This window comes from Lissotriton helveticus, chromosome 2_1 (assembly GCF_964261635.1).
Source record: "Lissotriton helveticus chromosome 2_1, aLisHel1.1, whole genome shotgun sequence".
Classification (NCBI taxonomy): domain Eukaryota; kingdom Metazoa; phylum Chordata; class Amphibia; order Caudata; family Salamandridae; genus Lissotriton; species Lissotriton helveticus.
Window position 1 is genome coordinate 1,229,942,713 of NC_136059.1, and position 23,864 is coordinate 1,229,966,576.

At 38.4% G+C, this 23,864-nt stretch overlaps 1 protein-coding gene across 1 annotated transcript in view; it reads left to right on the forward strand.

The window, feature by feature from the left end:
• The first annotated feature begins 6,923 nt into the window (after nucleotides 1-6,923).
• The window catches only part of SNCA (synuclein alpha), a 616,256-nt gene continuing 599,315 nt past the window's right edge, over nucleotides 6,924-23,864 (forward strand). Inside the window, exon 1 of the mRNA XM_078677486.1 lies at nucleotides 6,924-7,078. Within this exon, the coding sequence (XP_078533612.1) occupies nucleotides 6,958-7,078 (121 nt within the window). The 5' untranslated portion in view covers nucleotides 6,924-6,957. The remainder of the gene's footprint in view (nucleotides 7,079-23,864) is intronic.

Sequence of the window (23,864 nt, forward strand, 5' to 3'; positions counted from 1 at the left end):
TGCTAGGCTCTGAGAAAAATAATCAAATGTGTTAGCCTGAGCGCACACAGGTGCTGGTTAAAAAAAGACAAGGATACAAGATAGCCTACAGCTGGGATTACTCAGGGCAAGGGTGCTAGCCTGTAACACTATGTTAGGAAGGCTCCCATCCCAGCAGCAGCAATACAGCAAAGTATTGAGCTTAAAAGCCAGAGACAGGAGACTTGTTTTATGATTGTTAAATTAAAGGTGGAAAACACATGTGATGATGAAGGATATAGGAAGGCTTTTCATGTTTTCTCTTTTCATTTCACAAATTAATATGTAGCAAAACGACAGGGAAGGTATGAAGAATTTATATATAAATTATTATTTCGATTTACAGTTCAAATCTCTTTATTGCATTTTAGCAAAATACAAGTAATATACAGGGAGTGCAAGGCTTTTCTTCAAGAATCTACAGTCTGCCTGAGTCAACAAATCACAACAGTTCCTCCCTGCCACCCACACCCTCCCACTCTGGGGTACTCACTTCAAAGTTCTTTATTCTATAGGGCTCTATATTATCTGGTGGCCCACCTGCTGCCTTTTGTCACATCCCCAGTTCCCAGATGTTAACTGTAGCAGACAGGGGGAGGCTTCATGAAAGAGAGCGAGGGAAAGGAAAAGCAGAGACAAAGCGACCAAAGAGGGAGATGAGACAGTGGAGAGATGGAGAGAGAGAGGTTGGATAGTTGAAAATAGAGAAATGTCACAAAGTGACGAAGGGAGCAAGTCTGATCATTTTTGCCAGGGCTGCTTTTGGGTCACCCAGTCCAGACTTGTTGATATTAGACCTCACAACAGTGTTTCACGAGGCATCCTCAATTCCTGGGTACCAGAACATTTCCACAATGATAGCTGTAGTATCAATATATAAGGTATTTTCAAGAGGAAGAAGATGCCTTAACAAAGTGTCATTTATTTGCTGTGGTTTTCTGCTTCGTACTAGGTTACACCCAACTGTTCCTTCCAAAATCTTTGTTTTTTCTCCTTTTAAGGTCTCATCTGGTTAGGACTTTCCCTTGTTATTCTTATAGATTCTTCCAACATCTTTTTGTTTTCTCCTTTTCAGGTCTCTTCTGGTTAGGAATTTCCCTTGTTATTCTTATAGATTTTGTTTATGTCGTTGATACCTTTTAGTATCCTTGTTACCGATATGATTCCTTAGTTGAGAACTGCCTATTTACTGCCTCCCGGGGTTCGCATGCTCTCTGATCTTAAGCCTGTGAAAGCACAATCTGAAAAAAGGTAACAATGAATAACAGGAGAAGGCAAAGGGCGATAAAGAAAGAGATCCATATACATGTACAGATTCAAGGTTTTCTTGCTTGTAACAATGTGCACTTTATAACCCATATGCCTTTGACCCTAAAAACTCATTAGTTCCCCTGTCCCGGTCACTCCTTCATCACTTTTCTTCCCCTCCCTCAATCCTGATAGCAAGCAAGGCTAAGACTCGGGGGCATATGTATGAGGAAGTGGCGGAGTAAGGCGTTAGCCGTCATGGCTTAACGCCTCAATCTGGCACTTCAAAAACGCAGGCCTGACCCATATTTACAAGGATATGGTGCAGCCTTGCGTTTTCCCCTGCGCTGGTGCTACAGTTAGTAGCATAGCGCCAAGGCAGGCACCCTTGCACCATAGTGCAAGGGTGTTTGCATGCAGGGGGGGATTGTTTATGTGTAGGAAGATGTCCCTTCCAGCACATATACAATCCTAAAATGCCACGTTGTCACCTTCATGTGTGCTGCTTAATGCAGCACACACGAAAATCACAAAATAGCATTTTTTTTAAAGATTGTTTATGTACAGGAAGCGGGCTCTTCGGTACTTGAAGAATCCATGGCAGTTTGCTTTTTCCATGTGTGCTGCACAAGGCCGCACACATGGAAAAAGCTAAAACGAGGAGAAATAATGCATTCCTCTCGTTTTGCCTTATTAAGACCAGGATTTCCCTGGTCTTAGTTTTGGCGCTGCCTCCTATGTACGCTACCTTGTAGATAAGGGACAGCGTCAAAATCAATAGGTGTTGGGGTGGAATGCCAACCCCAACACCCACTTCCCACCCCTTTCACGCTAACCATAGCATGAAAGGGGGCCTTATTTACAAAGCAGCGATAAGCCACGTTAAGTGGCTTAACGCTGCTTTGTAACTAAGACTAAGCCCCTATCGCCATGGAATCGTCACAAAAAGTGACAATAGGGGCTTGTACATATGCCCCTCAGTCTCTGCCTGCCTCTTCCACCAATTTTTCCTTCTTTGTTTTAACCACTTTCTGCTATTGGCTTTGCCAATGACCGTACAACTGTGCAAAGTCTGTAAATCATATATATATATATCTTTATTTGCATGATTAATTGAAACCATTACAACATTCTCTAACTCTTCGTATTAAAAAGCATTGTAAACAGACTAGCATAAAAAATTCATACATGTAAAAAAAACATATTTAAAATATTGATATCATGGCCTTCAGATCAAGGCGTTCGTGTCCTAACATGCACCTGCTATAAACGTGGATGGGCTCCCACTGGTGCATAAAGGAGTGTAAAGTGCTGTTTTGATCAAATCCATACATGTCTCATCTTGTTTTAATGTATTTGAGTTTATTCAGTGCTAACTCCAAAGTCTGCATGAATTTCATGAATCTCCCTGCCAAAATGAGATGTTCGGCTGAGTGACAGGCGATCACAGCAGGTCTGTAGGAGCGGATGCCCAGTGCCAAGAACTGTTGTTGAAGAGAGCCTTTCTTTCTTTTATCAGGACAGGGCAGATGCTAGTGATGTGTACAAGTTTCCTTACAAGAAAGGTTGAGGCTGCAAAGGTTGTTTAGTTTTTCTCTTTTTTGACAGTCCAAGGTAGGTGACCCGCCCAAGCCTGTGTCGAAGGAGTTGTTGTTTGACCCACATTGACATGCATATGGTTATGATCGGACACAGCCCTATTTTTGTGTAACTTCCTAGGACAGACCAGGCATGTGAGCATGAAGCCATTTTCTATTTTTCAGATAGCCAAGATATTTGATCGGCCATTCTGGTAATTAACTTTTTTAAATTGAGAAGATAGGTGGGGGCTGCGCAGAGATCAGCAGTGTGTAGGTTTTCTGACCGATTGATCCAGTTAGTCCTGGGGAGCGAAGTGGCTTGCCATTATGGACATTTCCATTCATAGTTGGTTTTCTAATGTGTCAGTGCCTGCTGTGCAGAGCTTGAAACTGATTTTCAGGAAGGTGGCTTGTCTTTCTAGTACTTGACAATACAAGCTATATTCAAGTCAAGTTTACGCAGGAGAGGGTTTTTTTTAGTAGACTGAAGGCTTTTTTTGTAGGGGCTCACTACTAACTTGTCCAGCAGGAGGAGATTGTCAAAGCCTGTAGAAGCATCTGACTAATTGTGGACTAATTGTAGAATGTTGTTTGTTATTCTTTCAAGAATGCCGTCACGTAGGATCTAGCTGCAACTTAGCAGCCATCTTGGAAGTTAGAAAATAACATTCCAAGATAGCAAGCAGCGGCTATTGCATTTGCCAATGCGTGTGGTGCTATTTGTGCATGCTTTGGTGAGGCTAGTAACTACGCCTGGGCATCATCAATGTATAGAAAATAAATTTGAGACTCAATCTTTTACGGATACGAACAAGTCTCTCCTTTAATTTCAGAACAAATATTAGCTTATACGTCTTCTAAACTTGTATCTTTAAATATGAAACGCTGCCAGTCTGACACAGAATGCTCCTGTTATAACTGCAGCAGTCCCCTTGACCAACCATGTTCTTTAGAATTGATCGACTGTAGGTAGAGGCCGGCTATAGATTTTTCATATGCCCTGCATAATATATTAGGTAAAGAAAAAACTGATCAGTGACGGCTCCTCTGCTGAGGTGAAGGAGTGTCGCCCCACTGCTTTCAGCTGAGGCAGTTTTGCGGGGCGGAACCAGGCTAGGCTGTTCATAGAGCAGAGGGGATAGTGATGAGCACCTAAGTGCGCATGACAGTTTGGCCGCAGTCTTGGCTCGGCCAAACAGTCATGCGCACTTTGCATTTTCCCCACCAGGCTGTAATACACAGCCTGGTGAGGAAAATGCAGAGGCTTCCTGTCCCAGTGTGAGCACTGAACCACAGTGCTCAGACCATCTTAAGGCTGCATTGCAGCGTTGTGATTGGCTTAGGGGCGGCCAGTGGTTTCCTGCTTCCATTCTGGACTCGTCAGTAGCGAAGCTGAGGAGAGACGCGGCCGGCGAAGAGGTAAGTAATTTTTATCGTTTCTAATCCCACAGCACCCCACCAGCCTGGTCCATGCCGGCCACCACTGCAACTGATGGATCATCAATGTATAAATAGTTTGTAGTCTTGCTTGTGTTCATGTCTATCATGTACTATTTTCCCAGGCTGCAGTTGAAAAATGCCAGCTTTTAACAGTGACATAGTTTGCTTGCACTGCAACCACTCTTGTAGTGCTGATATAGGCAGTAGTGTGCCTACTCACCAAACCACATACGTTTAGTTTTAACATATATTTCTGTCAGTTAATTCAGTAAGATATGAATGTATTGCAATTAATAATAAATCCAATTTACATATTCATTTTCACCAGATTTAATGGAGTATCGCATAACACATCTGATAATGTGCAATCATCCACAACAATATAATTATACAGCGAACCTGCAATTTAGAAGAAATGAATTAAACTTAATTGTCGTTTAAATCAGTGAACATTAATCCATCATAGTAATTATTAAATGTGTTTGGTAAATTTCAGATTTTTCTCCACCCTTTATTTGAATTGATTGGTAGTTCTCACTGAGCTTTAATCAGTATAAACACAGTTCTTTTTTTTGCAGGAAGATATCTGTATGGCGACAATATATCCTATTGCTAATAAAATGGTTCCTTTTTCCCAGCAGTTCACCTGCACGAATTCAAATGAGCTGATTTGAAAAAAAGTCAGCTGTTTTATAAAAAGGGACACCCTATTTCTGAAAAGAACAAATCTGCTTTAACAAATGTTCATTTCTCACCTTCATTAATGTCAGCACTTGTCAGGCATGCCAACCAATACCACTTCCATGTGGCGGCAGAGACGTTTCTTACTGCTCTCGGTACCTTGCATCTCTCTATTCTTCTCTTATTACTCATCTTTCTACTTGACAACATCTGCCTCATTCTTCTTCTGTAACTCACTTTGCTCCCTTACTTTTGTCTTTGCACATTGTTGAATTGATCCTATCTCTTTTGACTGTTTGAATACAAAATCTCCACGCACACCAGTGCTGTAAACTCTCCCCAAAATTCATACGAACCTACAAAACTCTCAAGGAAGACCTGTAAACTCTCCCCAAAATTCATAGGAACCTACAAAACTCTCCATGAAGCTCTGTTTTCTCTTGATGTGGAGCAGTATTTGAGCCGCTGGTTAAATATAATGTTTTTTTATCAATGATTTTGTACTTCTCTGGAAGATCTATTAACTTAACAGTGGAGATATGATACACCACATCAAGGATTACATTTTTTTAATCTGAAAGGGAATTCCTAGTATGCTTCGAAACGGAGTCCTTGTGAATGACTATACGCCAACTGGACAGTACTAGGTGATTACAGAAGCATTTAGCACACAGACAGGTACAGTAATTGTACATACTAACTTATCATAGAGCTGCTGCATTTGGCTTTACCTAGGAACTATTTTGATTTTGATGGCACCTTCTACCTACATGCCAAAGGCGCTTTGTTGGGGGCTTCTTTTGCCCCACATTTTGCCATACTTTTTGTCGGTTACTTTTAGTGCAGATTCATATATGAAGCTACAAAAAATCCTTCGTTTCACCACATACATCTATTGAAGAGGTTGATAGACAAATTGTGCCCTATTCCAGCAGGAACAAGGAGACCATTCAGCATTTCATTGATTGTATAAACTATCTATGTCTTGATGTATGATTCTCCTTCAAATATAACAACAGTTCAGTTGACTTTCTTAATATCACCATCCCTGAAAAATTAAAGTTGCCAGGGTGTAAAAAAGGTACTCACATGCCTGCTGTCCTCCAAGACACATGCAATTCAGCCCAAGGAATTGTTAAATAACATTATTTTCATAGTATGCTATTCATTATATATGATATAGGGCCATATGTATCAAGCTATTTAGCATTCGCAAAGGCCGAAATTCTGCGAATTTCGGCCTTTGCGAATGCTAATTTGACAAATGGCATGTATCAAACATGTTTGATGCAAAATAAGGAATAGCAAAATTTGCAATTCCTTATTTTGCGATTGCACTTAAGGAATCGCAAATTTTGTGATTCCTTAAATGCAATGTATCAAACAAAAAATATTCAAAAAATGCCATTAAGGATTCGCAAATTACCACCAACTTCTAGTTGGTGGTAAGTTGCGAATTCTTTGCAAAAAGCTTTTTAACAAAAAAACAAAGGTGCCATATGACGCCATACATGCCCTTAGGGCATGTATGTGCGCCATATGCCCCCAAATGTCTTTTTCAGGGGTGCAGCAGGGTGTTCTTGAGACACCCCTGCACCCTTGAAAATATTCCTAATTTGCGATTAGCAAATTGCTAATCGCAAATTGCACTTTCATTCCTATGGGCCTCCTGGCCCATGGAAATGAATGGGTAATTTGTGATTAGCAATTTGCTAATCGCAAATTAGGAATGCTAAGGATTCGCTATTGAAAAGCGATTTTGTACATACATACCGTTTTGCATTTCCTAAATAGCGATTCCTTAAAATTCGCTATTTAGGAAATGCAAAATAGTTTAATGATACATATGGCCCTTAGTCTTTTCTTTTATTTTGCAATAGTTTGGCTACATTTTTGGAGTATTGGGCTACATCTCCTTGAGTGTGTTACCTTGACCGTATGAATTTGTGTATTTTGCAGTTGCGAAGATATTTGAAGGAATTTGTGAGCCATGGATGTGTTCATGAGAGGGCTTTCTAAAGCCAAGGATGGTATGGTGGCAGCTGCAGAAAAAACGAAACAAGGTGTAGCAGAGGCAGCAGGAAAGACAAAAGAAGGTGTCCTCTACATGGGTAAGTGGGATCTTTATTACAGAGTCCTGCGCACTGTGGGTATGGTATTGCACAGATGTTTATAATTATGCTGGCCTTTGGTTCTCTTTAGTAATGAATTAGATATGTCAGATGAAAAATAATGTATAGATATAATTTTCATGCCTATAGTCCCATCATATAACCTGCAAAAGAGCAGAATTGGTCAGATGAGCCATTTTAATTTGGGATTGGTAGGAAAATGTTATGCAACTGGCTTTCAAACACTGGTAAATGCCTTAAATGTATCTGTGGTGCTATCAGTACTTTTAACACCCTTTGGCAGAGGTCATACTTTGTTATCTGGCTCCTCTAAGCCACACTGGTTCTTTTAAAGGCTTTTCTCCATTTGGCAGATCATCTGGTTAATAAGAAACTGATTCATAAAACATCTAATCTGGGGGACCTTCACTGGCTTCCAGTTGACGTTACAGTAGATTTCAGAATGCCCTTCAACACACACAAAACCTTTCACCATGATCTAGCCACTAACTGAAACAGAAGCTCCAAACCACAGACAGAGAAATAGACACTACCACAAATCCAGCCTCCACATAGAGTAAAGTCAAAAATTCTCACTCAGGTCATACACTGAGAATCTGGAATTGTCCCTCGAAGAACTTCAACTCAACACAAACTTGCTTGCTTTCTATAAAAAGGGGTTAAAACACACCTGTTCAAAACTCCTCTAAATTCCAAAGACTGGTTATTCTCGTTCCTCCCCATGATCTTTTGTTATTAGACATTACTTTATAATGTTGCTATATGTAGAGAATTCCACTTCCCAAGTGGTGAAGTCTGTACTATATAAATATATGCAATAAAGAGTAAATAAACACATTATCTAATATTGTAATACATTTGTTTTACGAGCCATTAATTAATAATTTAAAAACTAATTTTAGCACTGCAAAAAACAACAAAATTACTGATGATAGTGAGAATTATTGTTTTATTTACACACACAAAAGAGGCTATAAACACACTAGAACTTAAAGAAAGATTGACATTATTGGTTATACAATTTAGTTAAAAAAGAAGTAGCACATAATGAAAAGTAGGAGAATTTAAGATATAGGTGATCATTTTAAAGCTGTGTTAGCTAGTAAATTTCACCAATGGAAAATATTCTACAATGTTACCCTGAGAAATTACTATTGCCTTCTTTTCAGCTACATTTAGTATTGGCGGAAAGGAAGTACTAGTTCCCTCTATAAGCCATTACTTTAAAGGAAGGTCCATTTTAAGTTTGAGAGAAGTAACTCAGAAAACCTTCGATGTGTGATTTTTAAGCAGCACCTTGTTCGCATATGTTTAGAATACACCACATGGCCTATAATGACTCCCTTTTGGGCTTGGAATGCACCTATATTATTCATTGAATTCACAGGCTAATTATTCTTAGAACAGCACATATAAGAAATGCATCATGCAACATTTGTATTTATATTGATAGTAAATGTGACATGTAGACATTGTTGCTAGCATATGTTTTTTTCTTACATTCCTCATGCAGAGAACATTTTCACTATTAATTTTGAAATGTCTTGTCTTTCTTAGAAATATTAACGATGCTTGTAGATAGTATTACAATGATTGTGAAAAACTACTTTTGGAGCTTCATGACGTCTTAATAATTTCTTTGTGAACAGGAGTTACTTACCTTGTACGTCTAATAATTTCTTGGTTTTCAGGTTTTCTACTGATAGAGCTAGAGTGGGCTGCTTCTTGGGTATCTGAACAAGAGGTCTCAAATTATTATTTTACTGTACATTATGTGATGAAAAATGTGTTGTGAGGCCTTTTTGCTAATTTGGTGTTTGACTGTAGGCACGTAATTCACTTTCTTGTAGTTGTAGAAAATGAGTGTCAGAATTACAAGCCAAGCCAATCCCGCCGGAGCTTCTTTTCATACTGTACTCAGCTGTTCAGGATTCTATAGCCAAGAACCTGCATTAAATCCTCTTCCCAATTGTAGGAAAGAGTCCATGAGTAGTAAAAATATACATTGTTGAACATTTCATCTGTTTCAAGTCGTGAAACTGTGTCAATTTGCTATTGGTTTGGCTGAAATAAATGCAGCTTGAAATATCTAATGTGATGTTGATATCCATATAATTCATGCATGAAACAGGCCCAAAAACCCACCTTAATATTAAGCAGTAGCATGCTTTTTTTTGTATAACAATAGCCCCTTACCGAGTATCCCATAATTTCGAGAAAACTATCGGTCCAAATTCATTATGAATTTTGAGTCCCTGAATATCAGTTTTGTTCACAGAAAGTTGTTTGCAGTACAAAATTTAGAACACTGAATTATCAATCACAAATTGTATATTTTCTGACTGTAAATTCCACTAAAAGCTGTGAAACAATTGAAAATGTGGCACTTTTCTCATGAGTGTAGCTTAATAGAAATCAAGTCATTAGAGAGAGTTAGGACAATGGCCATGCAATGTTTGGAACCCCACAAAATCATAACATTGGATATTCACATACATCTTACAAGGCCATTTTAAGCAATAAATACATGCATCCCCCTATAAGAAAGTAAGAAAAAACATTCTTACACGGAGTGAAATAGCATGGAAAACGCCCACATTTCAGGGGAAAAAGAGTTTCTGTCATTGAAACATGTTTTCTCAGTGAAGAGAAAAGAAAGAAAACATAGAGGCAGATTATCACTCAAACGGAATCATAAACAAGCACATTTTCACCATTTGAAAATATGCCATTTTGAAGAATGTGTTAATACTGAGAAGTACTTTTCATAAATGTCTTTTTTCGGTCAAGGAATATCCATTAGTGACAAGAAAGGGTTACTATTTACAAACTATCTCTATAAGCCTACAACTCATAAAGTACCCTTTATTTGTCAATATGCTACTATTACATAACATTCTATGGATTCTTCAATAAATGTGGCTTATCTATGATCATTGCAAGAAAATATAACGTATACCTTGTGTGTGCTTCCTCCTCTAGCAAGATTGGCCATCTCTTTCCGGACTCAGTAGACCCAACTGCATACTTTCTTCTTGACTAGGAAAATCAAAACAGTGATGGGTGGAATGCTTGAAATAATCTCAGCCACTGGTAATTGCACGAGCTAGGACTCTTAGAATTTGTCTCTAGAAATCTTGGACTTGAAATGGAAGTGGCATTTCTGTAGCTGCTGGGGTAAATAAGACATATGAATGGTCTAATTTGGGTGTGGCTTAGCATAAGCAGCAAATGCCAGCAAAGAGTGAGCTATTTGGAAATCCTTGCAATTCCGCATGCTAGGGTCTGAAGATTCTCAATCAAGAGAATAATGTTATGTGTTTCAAAGGTTCAAAGCCATGACTGGCAAATGTGTATGCAAACACCCAAGTAACCGTATTAGGAATCCCAACACAAACGTAAAACTTTTTATGATTTTAAATGATTCACAAATACTAGTTTCACGTTTGTAATAAGATTCGTTCACACACTTTTGTGTCCGTAAATCTCTGGAAGTCAAGGATTAGTTTCTGCAAGGTGGGAATGGCCTGTTAAGTAAGGAAAGGCCAGCAAATGTTCTTGTTTTTGAGAATTCACAAACTATTCCATTTCCAATTCCCAACGTGGAAATGCTTGAGGACGAAAATTAAGCCTCCCAAAAAATTGTCGAGCTCCAGTGGAAGGGATTCTTCCATGAGAGAAAAATAACACATTCATGAAGGAAATGTTCTCACCAGTAAATGTACACTTGTACATTTACAATATGGAAATGCCCTTGCTATGTTTTAAAATGGAATTCTCAAAAGTTGCAGCACCCAGGATTACTGCTAGAAATCTCTGTGAGTTCTGGAACAATCAGAAACTTACTTCAAATGTTGGAAGAAGTCAAAGTAAATTTCCAATTTTTTTTCACTTTACTGTTAGTGTCCTCTTCAGAGCTCAAAAATAAGTGTCTACGACAGAATCAATATTAACCTCCTTGGCTATTACCCAAAATATAGTGTCTAAAAAACTATTTTCAAAAGAAATTTACTTTCTTCCTTGCTGTTTTAATGTATTAACTAGAAAATCACTGAACCCATATTTGTATGTTCCACAATGCCTTTTTTTATTATATTTGTTGATGCCTTCATTTGCAAATGTATTTCTTGCAGTGGCTAGTAAAAGTGTGGTTGCCTTCTGTTCAGCATATCTGCTTCATGTCACATATCCTGAACCTGTCTTTGCAATATCTTGAATTTGAGGACCAAGAGAATGACTACATTTGCTTCCCCACCCCATAATAATTTACATGTATCATTTGGGTGGCATTATATGTTTTCATTTTATACGTCTCTTAAGAGAATGACATGGAATCTGCCATATGTGTGCATTGCAATAAAACAAACAAAAGTGGAGTGCAGTGAGGCATCTATGCCTTTGTTAAGTTGCTCAACCATACTCTGTAAACTAAGAGGACTATAGAAAAGAAAGATAAGCAATCAAATTATACTAAAATATTATATTCAGTTTACCCTGTGTTATTCCATATCAAGTAATGCATAAAAATAACGATTAATGAATAAAGGAAGATGCAGCTGCACAATTCAGTAGACATGAGATCCTTGTTTCTCTGTAAGCAACTATGGGAATGTTCCTGGAATTAAAGTTTTAGTTGGTCAATAAATGGTTTAAAGAATCTTGTTTTAGAGAATGCAATAGATGATCCAGTCAGGAAAGTGACACCCATGTTTAGAAAGTAAAGCAGCTAACCACTTGGCTTTCTGCTCAAAGTATACTCCTAAATCCTCCCCCTATTTCTACTTTAGAAAATATTATCAGAAGTAATAGCACAGCTAATTGTTGCCATTCATTTAATAGCGGAATGTCCTCTAGATTCAGAAGCAAACGTCTCACGAGCTGTTGTGGGACACTGCTCTGACAACTCTAATATACCCTTTGGGTTAAGGTGTATTTGCCTTAGACTCGGGAGAGCAGAGTTACAGCACTCACCGCTTTCTGTCACCATCGATATCTGTATTTTGGGTCTTGATCTGATTGTGATGAATCTGCCAGTTTCCACTACAGCTAATGTTCAACAAATCTTTATTTTTATTTTTACATGAGACGAAACATTAATATCTGTACTTAGTAAATGTTGGAGGGTACCACAAGTTCAGAAATGTAACATCGGCGTGTGATGGCAAAGATGCTGAGAATTTGAGAACGAATTTGCATTGAATGGCGATTACTTTACCAAAAACGAAAAAGGAGAGCAATGTACACAATGTAAATATACAGATGCAGTAATTATTTCAATGTAGACCCGAAAGCAGAAACATGAAACGTTTGAACATTTTGCAATTAATATTATTGTTACTCATCCTTTTCAAATTACGTATTTGTATTTGAAGCTTTATTTGTGATTACTTCAGGCTATAGCATCAGGGCATCTGCTGAGTTAATAATTGCCTTAACCCTGCTGCCTCAGCATCCCGTACCTCCCTCCTCCACCTAAAAAGTTATCAACCTCCTTCGATTATAAAACTGAATTTGCCCAATGCCAAGTTTTCACCAGGTTGTCTTTGCTGAACTGCCAAAGACCCAAATCATTGGCAAATGACTGTGTATATTTTACAAAGAACATATTCAAATGAGATCCGTGAAACTTTAATTAGAACATTGGAATGTTGAGCGCTCCATCGAAGACAATAGAGTGGTCTGGGCTTCTAATAGCTGGTAAAAGCCTGGAGCATCAACATTCCAATGTTTGTCTGTGTTCACAGCTGTTGCTGTGAATAAAGGCCTCACAGAGCCCAAGGGGTTTTCAAATCCCTCAAGCTTCGTGAAGCCTTTTTTTCCTATCTAGAACATTCCGTCCTCTGTGGTGGGCTTTACCAGCCATTAAAGGCCCGCCCGCTTTTAAAGGCTCTCATCTTCGCTCAGGCCTAATGGCCGGGTATAGCCTTGTACGGTGGGCTATAAGGCTATAGTGGAACGCTGAACTGCTGGGATCTCAAGTAACGACAATGAAGTGACTCATGCTTATTATGGCTTCTGCTCCAACAATCCTGTGTTTGTCTTTCTGTTTTTCCCTCTCTCATTTAGAACATTTTAACCTCAGTGGCTTCAGGGCCTTTAACAACTGGTGTAACCCTTGGCAGTGGGCTGCAAAGCTATAGTCTGCCAGCTGAACATGATGAAATTCATATATTTTGTATATTAATAAATGAATAAATTACCCTGATAATGCTAATTTTGTGATGAGGAAATTTCCCAGATGCAGTGTTTTAGCAGCACTTACTTAGCAAAAAAAATGTAATATTAATTTGCTGTATTTTCAACAATCAAAATGAGCGAAAAAGGAAAAAGTCTTAGCATTTTCGGTAAGAATTTGAAAATATGGCTTTCTGTACCAGTAGAGGAAACATCACCCCCAACTACACTTCACGGTTACATCTTTTCTGTAATCTTCTTTTTGCTTCAATGCAATTTTTAAATTTATTTCCCCATGTGATTAATAAAAAATATAACACAGCATGTTTTTCCTTTATATTAGTGTAAAAAAATGGTGGGTAATATTTTTCCCAGAAAATTAGGTGAAAGCTTCAAAGAAACTTAGGACCTCATCTACAAGAAAATGATGCCGCGCGGCACCGCAAGCCATTTAGCTGAGCTGTGCTGTCTCATTTTCAAAGCACAGGGATGCGTTGTATCAACAATATGATGCAATACGTGCTTTACCCTACTCTGGCTTACGTTTGCTTGCTATGCGCCAGCGCATGTACTCTTGTGTCATTTTCCAAGGGTGCATGCACTGCAGGGATGATTTTTTTGTGCAGGAAGGGACACCTTCCTACACAAAAACAATCTTTAAAGGCATTTTCCTCTTTCTGTGCATGCTGCAAAGCGCAGCATGCACAGAAAGATGGAAAATGAGGAGAAATAAAAGCATTTCTACTCGTTGCACCCTGGGCCTGTAAATGAGGCCCTTTAGTTTTTTTTACAAGAATTTATGTATTACATTTGTAAATATATTAATTATTTTTAACACATCTTTAATTAGATCATTTTAATGGTGGAAGCTCCACTGTAGACAATGGTGTGACTGAGGGCCAGTAAGATCTAATATAGAACGAATTCTCCAACATTACAAAGCTTGATGGCTGTTTCTGTTTCAAGTGGTCAAGAACAAGTAATCCCTTGGTTTAAGCAAAGAACAAACAACAGAGAAGCTCAACTCACAATTAAGTCATACCTCAGAGTAAATACAGTGGTACTGCCCCTACTCAGAACTTCCACATAACATTTAAATCATTTATATACTGACACTCCAAAGTTATATCCAAATCCTCTATTGATTTAAAAAAAAAAACTTTTTACAGTCTTTTGTCAAAAGTCATCTCACATCCTATATGTCACAGACCTCATACAGAACAATTTGTTAAAAAAAAAATATATATATATATATATATATATATATAATACAATAAAATGACAACATCACAGAGCATAAAAAGAGAGAAAGAATTAGATAACATACTTTGTCATTCATAGCACATATCCAATGGAACACTTTAATAACTATGCCTGGATACACTGTTTCTTTTGGTATCTACAGATCCAAGTAGTCCCATGGATTATGTGAGTAAGGCGTCGACTCGTTTCAAGTGGAACACTCCCCAATCAGCACATGGAATTTTCAAATAGCTTTGTAGCCCTTCTGCTTTTGGCTATACTATTCTTTAGCACATTAGAATGCAAAAAAGCTCTATTGATGACAATGAAAAGTCGTAGGACTAAGAATGGTCGATTTAAATCTTGTGGTCCAACATTCCAATGTTTGATTTCAGGTTTACTCCTTTGAATTTAGAACATTCCACCTTCAGTGGGTGGAAGGATCTGATAGCCTTATAGGCTTTTTGCCTTGGGCTATACCGGTTGTTAAATGCGCTTTCCCTTAGGTCCATAGTCTTTAACAAATGGTGTAGCCCCAGGCAATGGGCTATACGCTATATTAAAGACTCTATCCCTCAATATAGGCTCTAGTTGAGGTTTGTAACTCTGGTTATGTCCCTTTAATGACTGGTATAGCACTTTGTAGCCAGCTACAATGCTATAATATATCATAAACATACTGGGCAAGAAGGGTAAATTGTAAGTGTTACATTGTCTGATATAAAAGTAAACACCAAGAGATGAGATTCTATATATTTCTAATAGGTCTGGGAATATAACTGAAAGTGAGAAAAGCAGCAACACTGGGTAAAATGAAAAGCAGTAACAGCAGTATGAAAGAAAGCATATGCAATGAATTCAATCAGACATATTCAATAGTTGTCCCAAACCATGTGAAAATAGGGGGCTTTGTTAATTAGTATTTATGCCAATTTTCCAGGCTTGGGTTGATATATCTCAGTGAACAAACTTTCAATGATTTATTTTGCTTTAGATTTCCAGTTTCTTAAGATAATCCTTTAGGTATTTATTAGACTTTTTGAGATCCAGATAACGGAGGCAAAGTCTAGGGCAATGATCTTCAAACTTTGTAATACTTAGCCCTTCTCCCGGCTCAAAATATTTTCATCCAAGAATTTGGTTGGACACTGAAGCGGATGCTGGTACGGTATAGAAAGCTAATATTGGTCTAGTAGAGACTGTACAGGGGGATTTTAGTTATGAGATTGAGCCCTCCCCTGTGTCTCTTTTCTTATTTTATTGATCCCTCACTGTCTTGCTCATGTCATTGATAGCTCCTTCACCAGCAATAGGCACATTATGAGTCACAGCACACCTCTCCTGCTACGGCCTGCATCATCACCCAGGTATACCACAATGATCCACATTTTCTTTGTGGTTAACTTCTCCCATAAGTATCCATCTTGCACTTCATTGTCTTCCTTTTGCATCACTGCACACCTCTCTTATTACTGTCCAGATCTCATGTAGCAGTCCAGCTCGCCCAGAACTGGCCCTTCTTTTGTCAGATTGCACCTCTGTCCTGACATTGCCCATCCATCATGTCAATACCCACCTCTTCCATCACTTCCCCCTCTGCTATTGCTGCCCCACATTCCAGGCAATGTGCATTTCTCCCATAACTGCCCACCACTTCTGTCAGTGTCCCCGTTACTATTACTGCAGAATCCTCCATGATTGCCTACCACATTCGTCGCTGCCCATCCCCTAATTCATGGCCTACCTTCTCCACCACTGCTCATATCCACCTCTTCTGAAAATGTTTACCTGTCACTGTAGCTTCATCTGTCAAAGTTCATCTCCCCTATCATCCCATCTCATTTCTTAATTCTCTCACCTCACTCATCAGTTCACTTTCTGTCTCCTTTCTTTCACTGTACAACACTCCTACCACTTACCTGTCTCCTGTCATGGCCCATCTCTACATCAAACTTCTCACATGCCAATGCCCCACTCTTATTGCTGCCAACCCCTACCAATCTTGTCACTCGCTCTTCAATATTACTGCCTTCTTCCAATCACAACCTACCCCCAGGTGCCTCTGAAAGGTTAGCAATGTGGAGGCAGAGCTGGCCTGGTATACTAATTACTTGCTTTACCAATGTTAGCCTGCAGCATATGACTTACTCTTCCGTAGCACTGTCAGCAGGAACTAAATGAACGCACTATACCTTCCTTGTGGCCTGCCTTCCTGAAACTCATTTTGTGTCCCTCCTTTCTTCAAACCTGTACTGGCGGGACCCAGCTGTTGGTATAATTTTTTCAGAAAGCAGGAGAGTTGTTTCCCCAGAACAAGCACAACTGCCATAAAAATAACCTGAAACAAGCTTAACTCACACAATGACACTGGCAAACGTATTCCTATCATTGTGTGGGATTGCCTTATTTGTGCTCTTTGTTATATGCAGCTGTGTTTGCTCCAAATCCATTTAAGTAAATAATAAAACAAACATGTCAGACTTACTATTTCTTTGTTGTGGAACTGGTGTGCTCTCTCGGCATGGCACTTCCCTTGAAGACCACTGGTCTAGATACTTAAGATGAGATCAATTGGTGAGAATGATGACAACCAGGGGCAAAGCAAAACAGGCATTTGAAATATGAATTATTTTAGACGTCGCACCTGTAAAGTTTGAGCGGCACTAGTAGGCTCTTAAGTAGATTTCTGAAGAATAAGTGAAAGCCGGAGGCCGGGCTCCAACTCTCTGTTGGTCTTTAAAACCAATGAGTGCATATTGCCTGCAAGTTTACCATGAGGTTTTATTACTTTCCTGATATTGGTATTGCAAATATGGATAGAAATGGGAGACTTTATTCAAGTTATAGTCAAAGAAAATTGGACATTGAAGAAGACACAACATAAAGGAGTCGATTATGATTCCAGTCGGAAAGCAGTCTGACCAAATCGGTCTTGGAATGGTTTCCAACCGAATCAATCCGAGGAGTCCAACCGACCAATTACGATGCTTCTGAATACCATTTGGTCGGACTCCCATTGACTTGAATGGGACCCTGTGTTCCGACCGAATACACAGGATCGCATTGGAGAAAGGGGTGGTTGGGAAAAATCGTGCATCCTGTGACTGGCACCCCTTGGTGCCTGCCACATGGTTCATGGTCTGAAAGGGGGGTCCCTTGGGTACCCCCAAGGGCCCCATTCAGAAGGCTCTGGGTGAAGGGGGGCCTACCACGGGCCCCCAAAGTCAGAGTCCGACAGCCGATCCATCTCAGAACAACCAATTTTGGAAAGGCTGTCCTAATCTGACATCATAATTGCTCACTCGGAAACGCAGTGCATAGACCTGTATGAGTCAGCTCCGAATGACTCAGTACCTCCGAATTCCACCCGGAACCAACTCGAAAAGTCTGAATGTTTTATGAACATCGTAATCGGTTGTTTGGAAACATTTCTGAATCGGTTGGAAAGACGGGTTCAAAATCGGATTCGGCAGACCTGAATCCGATTCGGAGCCTTTCCGAATGGCATCGTAATCGACCCCATAGTTGTGAGAGAGTTTATGTTTATTATAGTAGTGCTTTAAGACTTTTATATGTAAATAGCTCCACAATTCTCTAAGGTGAAAGTTTTCGGATTTCCTTGGTTCTCAGCAGCAGAAAAATAATGATTGCGAATCAGCTGACTAAAATAGGGGTTATCAAGGTTAATTCAATCCTGCCAAGATTTTAAAAAGATATCTAAAGTTGATAAACATTTTTCTTTTTTTGTGGGAAAAGAACATCTGGTTAAATGTGTATTTTCCCCACAATTCACAATTGTTTGAGATCATGGAAAATAGAATTGTATAGGGAATGAACAAAAACGTAACTTCAGGTACAAATGCATCACAATGTATGTAGTTTCTCAGGAGACAGTGGTTGTTACCCCTGAGGACTTCTAAAATTTCCAAAAGTAAGTTTTCACGGAGGGTGAAGCATTATATTATAGACAATGCCAGAAGTCTACATATGCTTAGGAAACAAAAAGTAAAATCATCACATTTCAAAGGTTTCTAAAGCATAATACATTTTTGAATAGGGATGTGGAAATCAAACTTATTTGGCCCTATTCCACAAATTTTGTTTTTAAAAGTACAATATGTTTTACAAAAGTTCCTTATCGGTGCATTGTTCTAAAACTGATCATGAGGGCATACCTCACACTCACAAAACATGGGAGATACCAGCAGATGACTGATTCAAAGAGAAGATTTGTTCTTCAAGTTATTTGCTGCTCAAACCAATTTCTTGTGGACAACAATTGAGCATAATTTGTCAATGAAAAAACTCACCTGCGCCTCATTTTACACCTGCATATCAGAAAAGTTCTTTCCAAGTCCATGCAAAGTTTCCGAGCTGTATATGAATTTAATCTAATTCTAAGTTGGCCAAAAGGAATTAAAAATCATAAAGCAATTAATTATTCTATTTTTAAATAATTATTTGTGCTCTCATTTGCAAATGATATGTTGGCTGATACAAAAACTACACAACATCTCATGATATGAAATAATATATGTAATTTAGAATATATTTGTGTCATTAAACTAAATAAAAACAACAATGACGTGAAGTATAAATAATGCACTACAAAGGTATGATGTTATTTCAACATAACATTTATGCATATTTAGTCTGAAAATAATAAAACATTGATAGTTCATATAAAATTCAATTACATTTGAAATGATCATCATCACATTGTCAAAATTACACTTCAGTAACTGTATAAACTAATTGGAAAATGTTCATAAAAAGTGTTAACTTATTTTTGTATTTTATTTCATATTATTGAAGAGTCAAAATTTGGTGATAAAAATGATAAATTACTTTTATAAAGTTTTATAAGCTGACTGCTGCACTTATCTAAACTCTTTAAAATGTCTAATCTTTAAGGAAATACCTATCACTAGATATTTCAGACAAAAATATTATTAATAAGTTGTTCTAAGATCACTGGTAGTGTGTTTGGGGCACACACAAGTTGGCTTTTTGGAAATCATAATTAGTTATTCATGCAATTAAAATTTTTACATATCATTTCCTTGCAGTTTGTTGTTCCTAGGTCCCCTTCTACTTTCACATCTATTTCCTGCAAACTGTGTCAACTCCATGAGACTCTCATACACTATGCAGCAACACTGCATCTGTTGTTGTTCACCTCTGTCAACAGGTTTTTGTCTTTTGCTGACAAACTTACACAACAAGTGAACTTGCATTGGAGTATTAAGTCAATATGGTATTTTATTATAGATCATGCAAGCCACAATGTTTGTGTTCCCCTGCATAATGTTAAAATGGGATTTTTAGTTTTCTTTATTGATCAACGTAGGTCAAATTACTGGCTAATGAAATCACACATGAACTAATTTCTGGTTTCAAATCTACCACCCTTGCTACAACACCTGGTAACATTTGTTCTATCATGCTCTGGGTGGACCTTTCTTCTTCCTCTTTGTAAGATCTGAAACTTAAGCAAGTCATGCTGTCATCAAAGTAATTTTTTTAGCAAGTGGTGTGCTTATTGTAGACATGAATCTTTTTCGATCTCAAAGTACAGCAGCAAGTACAATTTTGATTTTGTGTATGAAGATTAATATTAAGTAATCATCCATTATCTGTAATCTTTCATTGTTAACATTATTTTAGTACTGGCATCTGAATCCAAAGCACCAACAGAGGTTAAGCACATGTGCAATTTCCAGATTTTTGGTCAATTGCTGGTTTTTGCTTTTTAAAAATCCTCTTGATTATGAGTATGTCAGAGGAGTAGGTGCTATCAATCAGACCATAGGAATCCGACTCCTCAGGTTTTGGAATTTATTAGTTGCAATAAATAGCATCTATTTCGAGTTTTTGGCAAAAAGATGCTGATTTTAGTGCTTGCAGTGCCAAAATATACATGTCACTGTAAATATCTTCCTCTGTTACATTCCAACAGGATTGGCCTGACAAAATTTTATGAAAGCTGAGGTACTTAATGCAACCAGCAATTACTAAATGTGGCAAATGCAAAACAACTCAGAATTCTGACCCACTAATAATTTGGGCCTATGTGTTTGAAAACCCCGGCTATTCATTTCACATTTCAAATTTCACAAATGTCAATTATATGAATATCCAAGTTGAAAATCACATTTTTGCATCATATGCAGGCATTTAAAAATGTATCCTTTCTAATTATTGGAATGCAAACCGGGATAGGAATTTTCAGAATGTCTGCTTTAACACTGCCAGTGGTAAATCAAAAACATTGATTGAGTTAGTGCTCTATGAAAGACAAGATCTGCAGTGATGTTTATTTTCCATACATGTATCAATGTATTTGATATTTCTATAACACAAACCTAGCCAAATTCTTCAGAGTGCGGAACATTTAAAAATACAATCAGGACGTGCTTCACAAGGTGTGAGGAGGATAGGAACTGCTGAGTTAGAGAGTAAGGGGACTTATTACAGCATCACAATTCATTTCTTTTTTCAGTTATTGGGAATGTAGTTAGAGAGGGCCTGTTTTCTTTATTTTTTTGGTATCTGGTTATCTGTTGTACAACAGTGTCTGAGCTGCGTATGTGTTGAGATGTACGAGCAATGATGAACTGATCAGCCTGATAGGTGGGGTGCTCATTGTGATTGCTTTGCAAAGCCATTCAACTGAGCTTGAAGAAGGTGTGGGCCTGTAGCCAAGCCAGGAAAGTCTGTCAGGGTTTGGTGTTGTGGTTAAATTACGGCAGGCCATTAATGACGTGTAATGCTTCATCTAAAATGCTTTTCATCTGGACCATTGTGATGTCTAGGACATCATGGATCTGAGTGTTACCACTAACAAGATGTGAGAGTACAAGGTCTTGGTTGGCAGTTCTGAATTCAATTTCCTAGGTGAATAGTTTTACATTCTTTAATGCCGAAAACTGGCTCTTGGCCATTTTGGTCTTTTGGGTGATATATTCCTTGTGGGTGAGATTGATTTCAAGAATGGGACCTAGTAAGAATCAGGACTTGAATCTGTCTAATTTTGAATCATAGAGCCAAGTTTGGATCACTTTTGTTTTGTTTTTATAAATGGTTAGGAGTAATTTAGTTCTGACATGGTTGGGTTTCAGGTAGGTGCTGCACATCTATGACTAGGGGAGGTGGAGACTGTGCTTGAGGTCCTGGATGGCACCGGATGTAAGCTGTGGAAGGGATTTTCATGGTTTTATTAATTCACAGGTAAAACCTAGAGTTTTAGAGAAGACTCAAGTGGGTGGTTGAGTATTTTAGGACTGTGTACGAATGGACCTGCTTTATACATACCTCCCTGCATCAATAGCTGTCACCTTTTAGTGCTAAGAACTAATGCTAATTTCCCCTATCACCATATTGTTGTTTTTCACCTAATCTGCCTAAAAGGAGTATTAGTTGAACCACTATAAATGCAAGACTTTCCAACCCTAACAAACGTCTTAGCTATGAACTTAAAGAAACTGGCTGTTTACTGTTTTTCAATGCCCCAAAATTCATGTGGTCAATTTGACTATTCTGAATTATGTCCATTTACTTTCATCCTTAGTTAACTAGAATCATGAGTTTCATGACACCAAGCGAGTCTTCAAATCATATTTTGTCTGTGGACCATGCATATGGCTTTAGAACTGAATCTGTTGATGATTGGCAACCAATGTACAGTATTCAGCGGTGCCTAGGTGGAGGTCATATTTGGCCACTGCAATGCCAATCTAGCAGCAGCATTCCAAATCCATTGTAGTCCATTTAAGAGCCCAGCCGGTGAACCAAAACATAGGGAGTTGCAATAAACTAGTCAGCTTACGTTTGTCGACTAAACAACAAAAAGGACATACCAAAGATGGAAGGAAGGGTAGGATTTTATTAAACACACACCAGAGAAAAAAGCAGGTATTTACAAAGATGGTTGACTTGGCTGATGAGCGACAGAGGGTTACCAAAGTAGACACCTAAATTATGGGCCGGATTGACTGGAGACAGTGGTGAGCCAAGTGATGCTAGCTATAGGTCCTTAAAGATAACTGCAGAGAGGCAGCCGCTGAAAAAAGGGAAGCCTCTGTCTTGTCAACATTGAATTTCAAGAAAGTTAAGTGATAGCCATAAAGCAATGGCTACCATATGATCCTGACAAACTGTAGAGGGGTTAGGCACTCTGCTGTGTATCATCCACATAATTCATCAAATTAACACCATGAGACCTTATACGCTGGGCCAAGGGGCATATATACAGATTCAAACGAGTTTTTGCTCAGCAAGGAGCCTTGCTGAATGCCCTGCTGTAAGCCTGTAAACACAGTACTATATAGAGGGAGATGAACAACCTCTGATCTATTTTACATAGTCAACATAATCCATAGAAGAGCTGGATCACAAATATCAATCCTTCCTGGCCAACTGGGCTGCCAGGCTAATGTGACAACCTATGTAAAGGACATCAGGAAGTAGAAAAGTGACAAGAAGACAGACATTATCGTCTCCGGTCCACTGAAATGTAGAAATGATGCAGAGCACGTCCTTCTTATTTTGCCCATTTGAGGCTCTGTTTTTCACTTAGCAATCCAGAGTGGAATCTGGCCGTTAAAAAAAAGTAATATATATGTATCCAACAAATGTGTTTCTCCAAGAATAACATTTTCTTTCAAATTCACAAAATGTGCAAAACACAGGAATTGATTCCTTGATAGAACAAACATTGGCACTACCTCTAGGTTTGGCTTTAAAGGAATGTTGTATGCCAATGTGAAGCATTACAAGTAAATAGTTTTGGAACGGTTTGGGATTGGGATTGCCCTCCTCCCATCTGTGCTGTTGCCAGAGAAAGAAACCTTAAATGATTTAGTTATCTAAGACATTTTAATAGCATTACAACGTCATGTGTGTGCCCCTGAAAGTTCAAGCGCAAGCAGCTGGATAAATAAACAAAATGATCACAGCTGTGTGGAGGACAAGCACCTATTTGCGGAAGCACTGAACTTCTGCCTAGTCAAAACATATACTCCTGGCTCCCAACATGTAGTTTAGCCACACATCCCTCTAGTGATGCTCATAAACTTGTCTGTTGACAACTGTGCGATCGAGCGAGACTGTAAAAAAGTTGTTCTTTTTCCTCAAATAATTGTAATAATATTCATTGATAATGACAGTCTAAACAAAGGAGCTTCTAACACTGCCGTCCTTATTGTTAGAATGGTTCCTCGTTGATATTAGTAAGACGTTTATGAGTGAATTGAATTGGGAGAAAGCTTCCAGAAAGAAACTCCTCTCCATTTGTGAACTCTTAAAAGTAAAAACTTGACCCAGAGTCATTATGTATTGAAGAACGGAA